The sequence below is a fragment of the Stenella coeruleoalba genome, assembly GCF_951394435.1.
Source record: "Stenella coeruleoalba genome assembly, chromosome: 8".
Taxonomy (NCBI): Eukaryota; Metazoa; Chordata; class Mammalia; order Artiodactyla; family Delphinidae; genus Stenella; species Stenella coeruleoalba.
Window position 1 is genome coordinate 27010001 of NC_137154.1, and position 15124 is coordinate 27025124.

At 36.8% G+C, this 15124-nt stretch overlaps 1 protein-coding gene across 1 annotated transcript in view; it reads left to right on the forward strand.

Annotated features, from left to right (window-relative positions):
• Positions 1–15124, forward strand: part of DCDC1 (doublecortin domain containing 1) — a 461265-nt gene that overhangs the window by 257568 nt on the left and 188573 nt on the right. Inside the window, 3 exon segments of the mRNA XM_079930692.1 lie at positions 9212–9346; positions 11826–11840; positions 11842–11975. Of these exon segments, the coding sequence (XP_079786818.1) occupies positions 9212–9346; positions 11826–11840; positions 11842–11975 (284 nt within the window).

Sequence of the window (15124 nt, forward strand, 5' to 3'; positions counted from 1 at the left end):
GGGTCAATGTCTCTAAGGAACATGAGTTCTTCAGAGAACCCAACTCATAACAACTCAATCTAGAAGGTCTCTTTATTAATTTATATTTAGAAACTTATCCTGCCAGTAAGGAATTTTCTTCTTGCACTGAGCTGTGAAAAGCATTTTAAACCTGTCTCCAAAAAAAGGAATAATTCTTTTGTTTTTCTCGGCTGGTAAGTTATGTAGGGTTGTTGTTCATTTCAGCTGCATAACTTTTAGTTTTTGAATTCATGAAACCAAAAGGCACCCACAGAGGTAGGGATGCCCAAAGAAAGGAGGGCTTTCTGTTAACTAGTCTGGGCCCTTTCTTTGTAAGAGACAATGCAAAAGACACATTGTCCCAACATGCTCTTTTTAAATTTCTCCATGTTGCCCATTCAGTCTTTTATGTCAAAATTTACACTGAAAATATTAGTTGTTTCAAAGTGCATGTGAATCTAAATAGTATAATTATAAAAATAGAATAAAACAAACAATGATTTCTAATCCTGTTTTTGAGCAAATGTAGAAAATAAATATAAGTTGAATGGTGCACTAAGAATAATGCCTTCTATATTCATCTGACATTAAGTTTTATTTGCCATAGTTCCAATCCTGTTGGCATTCCTGTTTAGTTTTTTGCTGTAACATTATCTTCCTGCTCAAAAACTTGTATGCCTGGCTGTTGCCTATTAAATTTCCATATCCTCATCTGGCCTTCATTGATCTCCATGATTCTTCTCCAGTCTTCCCCCACTCTCAACTTGTCTTTCCAATCCACTCCGCTTCTTGATCTTTGTTGTAGCCTACGCTGCAGTCGGAGCTAATAAATTGGGTCCCCTACATGCTTTACACTTTGCTTTACTTGTGCCATGGCATGTGTTGTTCTTTGCTAGGATACAACCCTCGCCATTACCATTCCTTGCTTTTTAAGGCTTTCTTCAACTTCCTCTTCTTCCACGAAGCCCTCTCAGATCCTCCAGAGAGATTTAGCCTCGAATTATTTTGTGTTCTCAGAACTTCTTATTGTCCTTTGAGAATTGTTCTTAGAGTTTGTGTTTTGGTATCGGCATTTGCATTTGTGTCTTTCTCCTCCACTAAATTGATAATTCTTTGTACACAGATTTTATGTCTTACTCATCTTTGTATTCACGAGTGCTGGAACAAAGTCTTGAATGTAGGGCAAGTGCACAGTACATGTTGATGAATGATTTTTAAAAGTTAGCTGTAATCTCTTTCAAGGCTCACTATTCTCTAATATGTTCTTTGGGTGTTAGCCAAGCTAGATTGTTCATTTGTTGTTTTCTGAGCACTTCATGATTTCTGTTATTATACCCATGTGGGTCCCTCTGCCTGGAATTCAACCTTTTTTTTTTTTTTTTTTTTTGGGGGGGTGGGTACACGGGCCTCTCACTGTTGTGGCCTCTCCATTTGCAGAGCACAGGCTCTGGATGCGCAGGCCCAGCGACCATGGCTCACGGGCCTGGCCGCTCCGCGGCATGTGGGATCTTCCTGGACCGGGGCACGAACCCGTGTCCCCTGCATCGGCAGGCGGACTCTCAACCACTGCACCACCAGGGAAGCCCAACAACCTCTCTTTCTTTGTCACCACCCCCCACCTTCTCTGTCACCCTTGTGCCATATCCTAGCATGGTGTCTGGCATATAGTAAGCATTCAATAAATGTTTATTGAAATCCTACCCATCATTCTAACCTTACCTGATTTGTGCCTGCTTCATGAAGTCTTTCTTTACCCCAACACCATGCCCAAACCAGATATGATGTTTCTGGCTTTGATACCCCCATTGCATCCATTCTGTACCATTTATAATGACTTTGAATTTGGTGCTGTTCCTCTTGCAACATTTTTTGCATGATTTGAAGTCAAACAGTGTTCCAAGTTTGGGCATATTTTAGGTCACATTAGAGTAGAATGGAGAGAAAGGTAGATTTCACTGAGAATGTTGGTATCATATCATAAAGGGTCTTTTGTGTGTGTGTGTGTGTGTGTACTTTTTTTTTAACATCTTTATTGGAGTATAATTGCTTTACAACGTTGTGTTAGTTTCTGCTGTATAACAAAGTGAATCAGCTATACGTATACATATATCCCCCTATCCCCTCCCTCTTGCATCTCCCTTCCACCCTCCCTATCCCAACCCTCTAGGAGGTCACAAAGCATGGAGCTGATCTCCCTGTGTGATGTGGCTGCTTCCCACTAGCTATCTATTTTACATTTGGTAGTGTGTATATGTCAATGCCACTCTCTCACTTTGTCTCAGCTTACCCTTCCTTCTCCCCATGTCCTCAAGTCCATTCTCTACGTCTGCGTCTTTATTCCTGTCCTGTCCCTAGGTTCTTCAGAACCTTTTTTTTTTTTTTTTTTAGATTCCATATATATGTGTTAGCATACAGAATTTGTTTTTCTCTTTCTGACTTACTTCACTCTGTATGACAGACTCTAGGTCCATCCACCTCACTACAAATAACTCAATTTCATTTCTTCTTATGGCTGAATAATATTCCATTGTATATATGTGCCACATCTTCTTTATCCATTCATCTGTCGATGGACACTTAGGTTGCTTCCATGTCCTGGCTATTGTAAATAGAACTGCAGTGAACATTGTGGTACATGACTCTTTTTGAATTACGGTTTTCTCAGGGTATATGCCTAGTAGTGGGATTGCTGGGTCATCTCGTAGTTCTGTTTTTAGTTTTTAAGGAACCCCCATACTGTTCTCCATAGTGGCTGTATCAATTTACATTCCCCCCAACAGTGCAAGAGGGTTCCCTTTTCTCCACACCCTCTCCAGCATTTATTTGTAGATTTTTTGGTGATGGCCATTCTGACGGGTGTGAGGTGATACCTCATTGTAGTTTTGATTTACGTTTCTCTAATGATTAGTGATGCTGAGCATGCTTTCAACTGTTTGTCGGCAATCTGTATATCTTCTCTGGGGAAATGTCTATTTAGGTCTTCTGCCCATTTTTGGATTGGGTTGTTTGTTTTTTTGATATTAAGAAAACTACAGGTCAATATCACTGATGAACATAAATGCAAAAATTCTCAACAAAATACTAGCAAACAGAATCCAACAGCACGTTAAAATGATCATACACCATGATCAAGTGGGGTTTATCCCAGGAATGCAAGAATTCTTCAATATACCCAAATCAATCAATGTGATACACCATATTAACAAACTGAAAGATAAAACCATATGATCATCTCAATAGATTCAGAAAAATCTTTAGACAAAATTAAACACCCATTTATGATAAAAAACGTTCCAGAAAGTAGGCATAGAGGGAACTTACCTCAACATAATAAAGGCCATATATGACAAACCCACAGCCAACATCGTTCTCAATGGTGAAAAACTGAAACCATTTCCTCTAAGATCAGGAACAAGACAAGGTTGCCCACTCTCACCACTATTATTCAACATAGTTTTGGAAGTTTTAGTAACAGCAATCAGAGAAGGAGAAGAAATAAAAGGAATCCACATCGGAAAAGAAGAAGTAAAAGTGTCACTGTTCGCAGATGCCATAATACTATACATAGAGAATCCTAAAGATGCTATCAGAAAACTACTAGAGCTAATCAATGAATTTGGTGAAGCAGCAGGATACAAAATTAATGCACAGAAATCTCTTGCATTCTTATACACTAATGATGAAAAATCTGAAAGAGAAATTAAGAAAACACTCCCATTTACCATTGCAGCAAAAAGAATAAAATACTTACGAATAAACCTACCTAAGGAGACAAAAGACCTGTATGCAGAAAACTATAAGGCACTGAGGAAAGAAATTAAAGATGATACAAATAGATGGACAGATATACCATGTTCTTGGACTGGAAGAATCAACATTGTGAAAATGACTCTACTACCCAAAGCAATCTACAGATTCAGTGCAATCCCTATCAAACTACCAATGGCATTTTTCACAGAACTAGAACAAAAAAGTTCACAATTTGTATGGAAACACAAAAGACCCCGAATAGCCAAAGCAATCTTGAGAAAGAAAAACGGAGCTGGAGGAATCAGGCTCCTGGACTTCAGACTATACTACAAAGCTACAGTAATCAAGACAGTATGGTAGTGGCACGAAAACAGAAATAGAGATCAATGGGACAGGATAGAAAGCCCAGAGGTAAAACCACACACATATGGTCACCTTATCTTTGATAAAGGAGGTAAGCATATACAATGGAGAAAATACAGCCTCTTCAATAAGTGGTGCCGGGAAAGCTGGACAGCTACATGTTAAAAAATGAAATTAGAACACTTCCTAACACCATACACAAGAATAAGCTCAAAATGGATTAAAGATCTAAATGTAAAGCCAGACACTATAAAATTCTTAGAGGAAAACATAGGAAGAACACTGACATAAATCACAGCAAGATCCTTTTTGACCCACCTCCTAGAGAAATGGAAATAAAAACAAAAATAAACAAATGGGGCCTAATGAAACTTAAAAACTTTTGCACAGCAAAGGAAACCTTTAACAAGACAAACAGATAACCCTCAGAATGTGAGAAAATATTTGCAAAGGAATCAACGGACAAAGGGTTAATCTCCAAAATATACAAGCAGCTCTTGCAGCTCAATATCATAAAGGGTCTTAATTCAGCTGGATGTTTTGTAGAAAACAAGGAGCCACTGGAAATATTCAAGCAGAGACAAGATCTTATTTGATCCTGTGCTAGGAAAATATCTCAGGAGGTCCTTATCTTATCCTCCCACCCCTGCCCTTCAGATTAGAAATACCTAGAGGGCAAAGGGCATTCTGATCATTCTTGTCTCTGCTGCAGTATCTAGATACTCAGAGTTAGCTAAATGGAATTGAATTCACTAGTTAATTAACTCCTTCAATAGAAAGCAGGTCAAACCTGGGGTGGGGGGGAATGTATAGTGGAGAGTTGTCAGAGGAAAAGAACAAGAAAGGATTCTCTCTTTGATTTTAAGCCAAAGTAGAACTTTAAAAGAAAACTATATTTTCTAATGTTGAAAAATGAGAGAATAAGAATCCACAGTTATTTTATCACTATTAATTCATTCTAATGATTCAGCGAAAGTGAGAAAACAACTCATCCTAAAAGTTTATACACTATTGTATTTTTAGAAGAAAGCTTTTTTGAGTAAAATTTCAGTCTACTCAGAATAGTGGTATAAGAAAGCAAAGATTTGATAAACTGGATAGTAAAGAGAATCTTTCAAAGAAAAATGGCCCCTTAGCTATGAAACCTTTTACATCCTTTCAGAAAAATGCCTCCAATCATATACAGAGAGGTGATCAGTACATTGGAAATAGCAATTTAATAACCTGAAAAGGAGCACTTTTAAAGAGAGATTCAGGCAGAGGTGATGGATGTCCACAGGGAATTTTATTGTAGAATCTTGATGCTCATGGCAGTATAGAAGGCACTAAGAGAATTACAACAGGAATAGAGAGGAGGGAGCAGAAGCTGATAGTCTTAATGCATATGTTTTAAAATTGGCTTGAGATAGAGATATCAGTGCCCAACCCCTGACTGTTCTTTTAAATCTCGTATTGACAAGTAAAACCCTTCCTACAGAGAAAAATTTGGAACATATAATCCTTATTAGTAATGTGGAAGACAGATATAACCCTGACAATTACAACCTGTTGCTCTTTTATCCATTTCTAAAAAAAGATTTGGAATCTACTACAAGTGGAGAATTTTGGTGAATACATCTTTCGTTCTATTGTTACATAAATTGGCAACATTTTTACATTGCTCTAGTTTATGGGAAATAAAATTATATGTTTCCATGCAGTGGGTGAAAGACAAACTTCATGGTAGTTAATATAAAAGAAAAAAGATTCATGAGAAGAATAGCTTGAGGAATACCTGGTTATGGGAAAATATAGCAGAAAAATATACTCCGGTGTCTGGCAGGTCATATATTCTGTCAAAATGAAAAGGAAACTGATTTCGATCCTATCCTTTTAGTATGATCAGACATAAGCAGCACATTAGTGACAACTTTTGGTATGGAAACAGTAAGAAAAACACCAAGTTATGATTTTAGAATTATGGCATGTTTGTTACAAGTTTACTTGTAAATTAAGCAGTCATGGATGCTAGCAGAATATGTTATTCTGTGTGTCACAAAGGAGGCTAGGAAAAGGCAAACAATTCTCTACTGTCCTATTTCTTTGGAGAGCAAGTCCTCAAGAAATAATATTTCCTACACATAATTTGTACTGGAGTAAATAAAAAATTTTAATTTAAATTTTGAACTGATTGACATTAGAATAGGACACAGAACTTTAAATGAAACTGCAAGTCCCTTCCTTATTTTTAGACCAAGAGTTGGAATCTATTTGAGGACTGCACACCTAGATCCTAGATATTTTCCCTTGTTTGGTTGCATAATTAGGTACTCGCTAATATTTTCTGCTTTCCCAGCTTTTCCAGTTCTTGGTCTTAGAGGTGGGTGGATTGATCAGCTATAGATTTAGAGAATGGAAACAATAAGAGTGAATATCAGGGACATGAGGAAAGAGATTGTAGAACATTTCTTGTAGGTGTGATTTTAATTTGTATAGTAAATTATTTCACTTGGTCCTAAAATTACTGTCAAAAGGAAAAACCTTAGAAAGTTTCTGTGTAGTAAACAATTTGTTTAGAATGAAGGTTGTGGTCTATGAGCTCCTTCTTTCAAGAAAAATGTCATTGTCTTATATTTTGCTCCTCAGTAGATCTGTAGGAAAAGACCTTATTACTTTGAAATTGCACAGGAATATTGAAGTCTACTCCACTTTCATTGGTGATTTGGAGAAAGAAAATTAAACAAGAAGCTCTAACTGGCCCAGTACATGTATGCATCATTTTTTATCACTGGCATCGTCTGTATCAGCACAGTTTTTTCAGACAAGCAAAATCATAATGGTCATTTAAAGGAAGCTATGTATATAGGTATTCAAAAGAATAAAAGAAAGCTTCTTGTTTTGATTCTCAACAGGACTTAAAAAGGTTTTCTAATGACATACATTATGGTATATATTTGGAGACCTGTCTCAACATAAATGCTTTTCTACACGTGCCCGTGAATGCACACATGTACACACACATGTGCACACACACACACTCAGAGACACACATGGCATATTATGTTGCAGGTTGTCCGAGCACTTTTCTTTTCTGAATTGCAATTTTTATCTCCCCCACCTTCCTAAACATTTGATCTACAACAAAGCTATCAGATTAAATGAAAAAGAAAAAGGAAAGTGACATCATGAAGAGAATTTAATGGCCATTGTCAGTTTTAAGTGTGTTAGAACCCCAGACTTGGCAGGATTTTTCTTTTTTAGCAACGTGAAATGAAGCTGAGTTAGTGGGCCTGGCTCTGTCTGGTCTATGTGGAATCACTTGGGAACCGTCCAGCAAAATATCTCTCAGAGAACAGCATGGTGTTAATACTGGGTGCCAACCCAAGACAGACACAAAGGACCCCTTCGCTCTTCACCAATAAGCCAACTGTTAAAAGATTAAACCATGTTGTGGAGATAACAAGAATTTAGGCACTGGCAGCAGGTGCTGTACAAAGAAGCAGTTGGCAGTACGATTCTTCTGTCTGACATTCCAGTCAAAACAATCTTCTTCCCAGTTTCAGAGGAGAGTTTTGAGTGTGATGGCAACTTGGAGTTAGGAGGTTGACTAAGAGTGCTACTTTAAATGCCGTGTCCTGTGGTGGATGGATTAGTAGAATATAGTTTACCATTGTTCAGAAACTGCGGGGGATTCCCCTCCAGAATCAGCCACTACTAGCTAACTGGGGAATACACGATCAAAGAGCTGTAAATCAAATCTGCTTATGTGGTGGGGTTGCTGTAGTTTTAAATTTTTATTTTCACATATAGGAGTCATATGACATTTTCTTCTCTAGAGAAGTAACTATCTTCCATTGTAGAATAACTATAGATAATTATGGAATAATTATCAAATATATTGGTCATACCCTTTTGTTATTGCCTGTTCACACTTGTAAAACATTACCTTTTAAATTATTATTTAACTTTTGTTTTTTTAAAAAATCATCTGCTACTCAACAAATATCTAGGATTAGCAAAGATTTAGAATAGACTTTTCAGTATTTGAAAAGGATTTTAACTGTTATTGAAGCAACGTCATTTACTAAGTTTAAAGCATAAGTTGGCATATTCCCATAATCCTATACAAATAAGGATTAGCACTTTAAAAGTTAGCATGATTATTCAGGGAAAGTGATCATATAAGTTAGGAGATAAAGTTTATTAAATATGAAGGAGTAGAATTCTGACAGATGACATGAATGACTGTTAATTTGACAATCAGGTCTAAGTGAGAAACGCTAGAAGGTGCACAATACGTTTGGCGTTTGTCATCTGATTAAACACATGGGATAGAGATACAGTGTCTCCCCAGTCGGCCCCCTCCCATTCATTCCCACAACTGTCACTGAAGTCTCAGCTCCTGTCCCTTTATTCTTATGAGGTTGTACAAACTCTCAACTGTTCTCCCTGCATTTGATCTCTCCATTCTGCAATCCATTATGTTTACACTTGCCAGGTCAACCTTTCTAAATCTTCTGTAATCCAGTCCCTTTTGCTTGAAAGCTTGAAAGCCCTCCTGACACCTAACTCCATAGCCTTACACTTGACGCCTTCTAAGTTTGGCCAGATTTACCTTTTGAGACTACCAATAAATCCTAAGGTGCATTGATTATACTATTTTCCTTTGCTTGGAACACCTTTTTTTTCTTCATTATTCCTGTCAAACTGTTTCCATCCTTCAAGGCCTGGTCCGGATGTTACCTCTTTCAAGATGCTTCACTTTTTGTTGCTCCTGCAGAAATGAGCCTACCATTCTTTGCATACTATAGCACTATTTAATCAAACATATGGAGCTTAACATGAAATTGTGTGTGTTATCGCCTCTACAGTTGTAAGTTTATTTAGGGCAGGAAAAATGTTTTATCATATCCCATACCACACAGTCCGGGGCCTTCCCTATCAGAGCTGGTGCCCGACAAATATTAATTGAATTGAGTTTAATAGGATTGAACACTACTGTTTCAAAAGAGACCTTCTCAATCAGAAACATAATGTTCTAGATTATTTTGGTTAAGTATGTTGAGGAAGGTTAACTTTCAGACTGTAAGTTAAAAACATGCTTCTTCTCATGGTATAGGTGAACCCCAATATTGTCCTTCATGCCTCTGTTTCCATCAGAAAGCGGAATTTCTCAAGTGGTGAAGAGAGCAGTGGGACTCACATAGCACCATCCACCCTGTGGCCTGCAGCCAGTGTGTGGCTCATCACAAAGGTATCCAAGAATGTCTGTTCTCCCTAAGTAACTTCCTGGGCTCACTGTGCTGCTCCAGTTCCTGATGCCCTCGTGCACACAAGCATGCAAGTGAAAGCATATCGGTTGTTGACTGTCATGAATCTGTGCTCTGGTTTGTCTAGTGCGGAGGACCCCGACGTGAGCATTCAACTCAGTTTTAGACGTGCTGATTAGTTAATACTGCAGAATGTATTTAAACCTAGCGCAGAGCTTAGGTATACTCTACAGACTCACCATTTTCATGAGATTTGTCTGAATCTCATTTGCTTCCGCTCCTTAGTCTTCATTGTTGAGATTTGCAGAGCTTGGTGGATTAGCACCGTATAGTGATGGCACATGGTCTTAGTAAGGATAGTTTTAAAAGAAATCCCTGAGTATAAAATGTGAACAATGCCTAATATATTTTATTCCTGTGTATTGGCACTATTTTTTTTAACTTTATTCTTATACTATTGAATCAGATTTAAACTGAGAACATATAATTGTTCTCCTCTTCCCTCTTGCTATTGAAAGACGTTTTGTAATTGCCACCAAATATTTACGTCTGGAAAGAGATGGTACAGCTTGTATCTACCCTTCTTGTGCCTCCCTTTGCCCCCTCCCTGGAGACTATTTTTGCTTCTTTTTAGCACTTCCATGGGTGCAGAGTCACCCAGGCAAGTTTGCTGCTACTTAGTTTAGGGGGTAGGAGAGACTGAAACTATTTTCTCATATGAAATTTTGGATTGCCCTTAACTTTTATTTTTGCTTTTCTGGGAGTTAAAAACAAAAATATAGAGTAACTGAGACACAAAGGTACTAAGAAATATTATTCATTTCATAGACAAAGGCAGAATGAGATTAGATATTTCTTAGATCTGCTTCCAACCTGGAGACTCTATTAACTACTAGCCCTAAGCTGCGTTTTATTTCTGATTTAGTAATAATATCTGCCATTTTGTTAAACGTATGCTAAGCATCTTATACACATTTATTATCTCATTTAATCTTATAAAAACTATGCAGGTTTTCATTATACAGCTGAAAAAACTGAAGCTAGTAGCTGGTAGAGGAAAGATTCTTGGTCTGTCTGACTTCAAAACTTATGACATTTCACTGTAATATAAAACACTGCTCTGTATCTGACCAATTTATGAGCACTGATGGAAGTGTTTTAGTTTTAGGACTGCCACTGAACATTTATGTGACCTCAAGTAAGTCACATACCGTATCTGGGCCTTAGTCTTCTGGTAGAAGAGTTGGACCAGTTGATATGGAAGGTTATTTTCCCAGATCTCATATTCTGTAATTCTATGGTATCTGTTCATAGAATTTCATGATATCAGAAAACCTGTACTTGTCTAAAAATTTTCCTAAACTAATTGAAATGCTTGATGCAAAGAGTATGAGTTTTGGAGTTAGATAGATCAGAATTAGAATCCTTTGTGTGACCTTGGGTAAGTTACTTAGCTGCACTGAACTACAGTTTTCTTATATATAAAATAAAGTTAGTCACACCTGTCTTGCACAGTTGCTGTGGTGATTAAATGAGAAAATACGTGTGAAGTTCAAGCGTACAATCTGGTATACAAAAAGTGCTTAATAAGTGGTGATTCTTTTTTCTTACCCCAAGGAGTTCCCTTTCTGTATAGACAGGCATGTTCAAAAGAGGATTCCATTCAGGGCTTATTAGAACAAAAATTTAGAAAAATATATTTTTCCTAAGTCATTGTGTAGTTCTTTTCCACACAACAAAAACGTGAGAAATAAAAGTCACATGCTAAAAGAAAACAATTTTGAAAATCTTTTAAGGTTTAGAGTTCTATCCTTTTTTTCAAAATAAATCATTTTACCTGTTCTTAACAGAGAAGTTTCCATGACATAAATCCTCAATATGTGTAAATAAATTCCTAAGTGGTTGTCACTTATTTAAAATGCTGTGTTGATTCACTAAGTAAGAAAATTGTTAAATGGCCATTCAAACAATGTTCTCAATCAATTTCCTTATCTGAGAATCCTAACATTTAAAACAAAAGCAGTTCATAAACCACCTTAAAATGCTTAACCCATGGTATTTAGACCCAGAGTAAAACTTTTAATTGGTACAAAGGTTAAGGATTTGTTTCAATCTTTTCAGTTCACTGCACTCTTTTTTTTCTGTGCATACATATTTCAAGTAAGCTCTGTAGTTATAAGTATAACAAGTGACACGTGATGGGCCCCAAATTGCTGCACTGTGAAATACGCACAGAAAAAAAGGACAGATGAAGATATCAAGGTCTGTTTTATATTGCACTGAACTGTAAAATGCCACCCTTGTCCGACAGAACATCACTGATTCTGAGCAGGGCTCACTGACTGCTAAGTTGTGGGTAGTGTTTCACTTTTGGCAACTGTTAATATCCGGGTTTATCCAGGCATAATGACCTCACTATTTGTGACACATTGTTGAATTTTCTGGTTCTTTTAACTTATTTAGACCTTTCTCCCCCTTCTCTATTCATTGGAAGACTGGAATGATCCTGAGCCGAGCGATAACTCAGGGCTGCCTAGCTATTGGTCATCCAGTCAGAGTCAAGGCCACTGAGGGAACATCACTAGAAGGATACAAGTTAATACTACAGAAAAGGTAATGTTTATGAGCCATTTACCTCAAAACAAGAAATGTTAATTTCAAGATTCCCAAGCAGTCAGATCATGATGCTTCCTGGCTTAGATGGAAATTTCATTAGGTTTTAAATTTGTTTTCAAAATATCAATATTAATTTTTCTAAAATAAGCTTGAAAGTATATACCACTTAGTTTGATAGTGTTTCTTAGATATTTTTAGAAGTGAAAAGTTGGTGTTCAGTATGTATCTGTGTTTTAGACAAGCTGCTGCTTTACTCTATAATTATTGAAACTCCTTTCTTTATATCCATTTTGGTTATTAATTAAAAAATTTAATGTTCTATATGTATTCCTAACCTTTTCTCCATCTTCTGAATGTGAAATATTGAACAGTGAAAGAAAAATCAAGGAGACAAAAAATTGCTGGCTTGTAAGGTACCAAAAGTGCCATTCCTGTTTGTTTTTCTCTGACTTGGTAAGATAAAATTAAAAATAGATTTAGGAGAAAAAATTAGCAATAAGGAAGAAAGGTGATTTACCTTTCCTAAATGCTTTCTTTTTCATTTGTCTTTTGATTTTACCTAGTGTTGACAAAAACAAGTCCTGTAGTACTTCAAGACTTAGAAAGCTATTAGCCAACTACTTCTGGCTGGATAGACATTTGCGATGTGCTTAGGGCTGAAAGCAGAACAAGGGCATTTAGGCACCAGAGAAACTGGCTCAGCCACAAATACAGAAGGGAAATTTTCTCTAACATGCAAAGCAGACTGTCCAAAAGGCATTAGAACATTACATAATGGCTGGGAATGTAATCTACAGAGTCAGATCTCTAGAGTCTAGAATTCTTACTCTAACAGTGACAACAGCAAATCGAGACAGACACTATTTTGATTTCTCTATACCACATTGTTACATGTACTCTTAACAACGACCTGATAAGGTAAGTGTTGTTACTATCATTATGGGTGAGGAAATTGAAATATAGAGGTGTTAATCACTTACTTGAGGTCATAGCTACTAAGCAGTTGGGGCGGAATGCAAAAATTAAGTAACCATAATCTATAAGTCACTCTTGGCCACAAAACTACACAGTCTGTAGGCCAAAATCCAGTCAAACAACTGCCAGTGAGTGCCAAGTGTGGTAGTAGATACCTCAGTGAATGAGTAGCGTACATTAATTGAGAAACCCAGGCAGAAGGATGAGGGAGACAGTAGCTTGCTATCTCACAAGCTGGCCAGTGCTAGTAGAGTCCTAAACACACAGTTCCCAAGAAGGGGCAAACAAACTCAAAGCAAGTCCCAGTTGATGTGGTGCTATATTTGGAGTAGGTAATAAGAAAGATTTCTGGGGCAGAGTCAATGCTGTAAACTGGAAACACACAAAGCGTCAACTTGCAATAATGACAAAGGCAAACCATGGGACACGGAGACAGAGATACTTCAGCTCACTTAGTCCAGAGTTACAATAAAGAGAAAAATCTATCAATTGTAACTGCCCCAGAAATGATGCAGATTATAGAATTAATACTCATGTCATTAAACAGTTGTTATTATTGTATTCCATATATTCAAGAAGCTAGAGGAAAGAATGAACATGTTAAATAGAGACATAGAAGATAGAAAAAGACTCAAATCAAATTTCTAGGTATGAAAACTGCAATGTATGACATGAAAAATATACTGAATGCGACTAATAGCAGATTAGACACTGTGGAAGAAAGTATTAGTGAACTTGAAGAGATAGCAATAGAAACTATTCCCAATTGAAAGCCAGAGAAGAAAAAATAATATATTGAAGAAAAAAATGAACACAGCATCAGTGCGATGTGAAAGCTTCATATGGCCTAATCTCTGAATAATTAGAGTCTCTGAAGGGAAGAAGCGGAGAACAGAAAAATATTGGAAGAAATGATGTCTGAAAAATTTCCAAATTTTGTGAAAACTATAACCCACACATCCAAGAAGTTCAACAACTTCTAAGCACAAGAAACACAGAGAAAAGAAACCAAGGAAAATCGTAATAAAACTGCTTAAAGTTAGTGATAAGGAGAAAAATCTTTTAAGTACACAGAGAGGAAGATATCTATTATTTACAAGAGGAATAAAGATAAGACTGACAGCAGATTTCTTGTTGGCAACAATAAGAGTGAGAAGAAAGTGGAAGAACATCTTTAAAAACTAAAAGGAAAAAAAACCCAACCTGTCAGTATAGAAATCATCTCCCAATGAAAATATCTTTCAAATATTAAGGCAAAATAAAGACTTCAGATATATTCACAAACTGAAAGAATTTGTCACCAGCAGACCTACAGAACAAAAAATGTTTAAGGAAGTCCTTCAAGCAGAAGAAAAATGGTATCAGATGAAAATGAAGAGCACTGGGAATAATAACTACATAGGCAATATAAAGACCTCATTTCTTATTAAGTTTCTTTAAAATATAATTTATTGTTTAAAGCAAAAAAATAATAATTTTATTATGGAGATAAAAACATGTAGATATAAAATATATGAAGGCAACCGTACAAATGCCAATAAGAGAAATGGAAGAAAGGGTCTTTTTTAAAAAAATTAATTAATTTATTTTTGACTGCGTTGGGTCTTTGTTGCTGTGCACAGGCTTTCTCTAGTTGCAGCGAGCAGGGGCTACTCTTTGTTGCGGTGCATGGGCTTCTCATTGCAGTGACTTCTCTTGTTGTGGAGCACAGGCTCTAGGCGTGTGGGCTTCAGTAGTTGTGGCATGCAGGCTCAGTAGTTGTGGCACGTGGGCTCTAGAGTGCAGGCTCAGTAGTTGTGGTGCATGGGCTTAGTTGCTCCACGGCATGTGGGAATCTTCCCGGACCAGGGCTCGAACCCATGTCCCCTGCATTGGTAGGCGGGTTCCCAACCACTGCACCACCAGGGAAGCCTGAAGAAAAGTTCTTATACTATATTTGTCAAGTGGTATGATATCAATTGAAAGTAGACTGGTAAATTAAAGTTGTTTATGAGGGATCCTGAAGCTAAAATAATATAACAAAGAGTTATATGTCTAACAAGCCAAAAAAGTTGATAAAATGAAATAATTAAAAAATACTCAGTTAATGTGAAAGAAGACAGGTAAAGATGGAAAGGGAAACAAAAAACAGGACAAAGAATAAGTAACAAGATTGTAGATTTAAACCCATG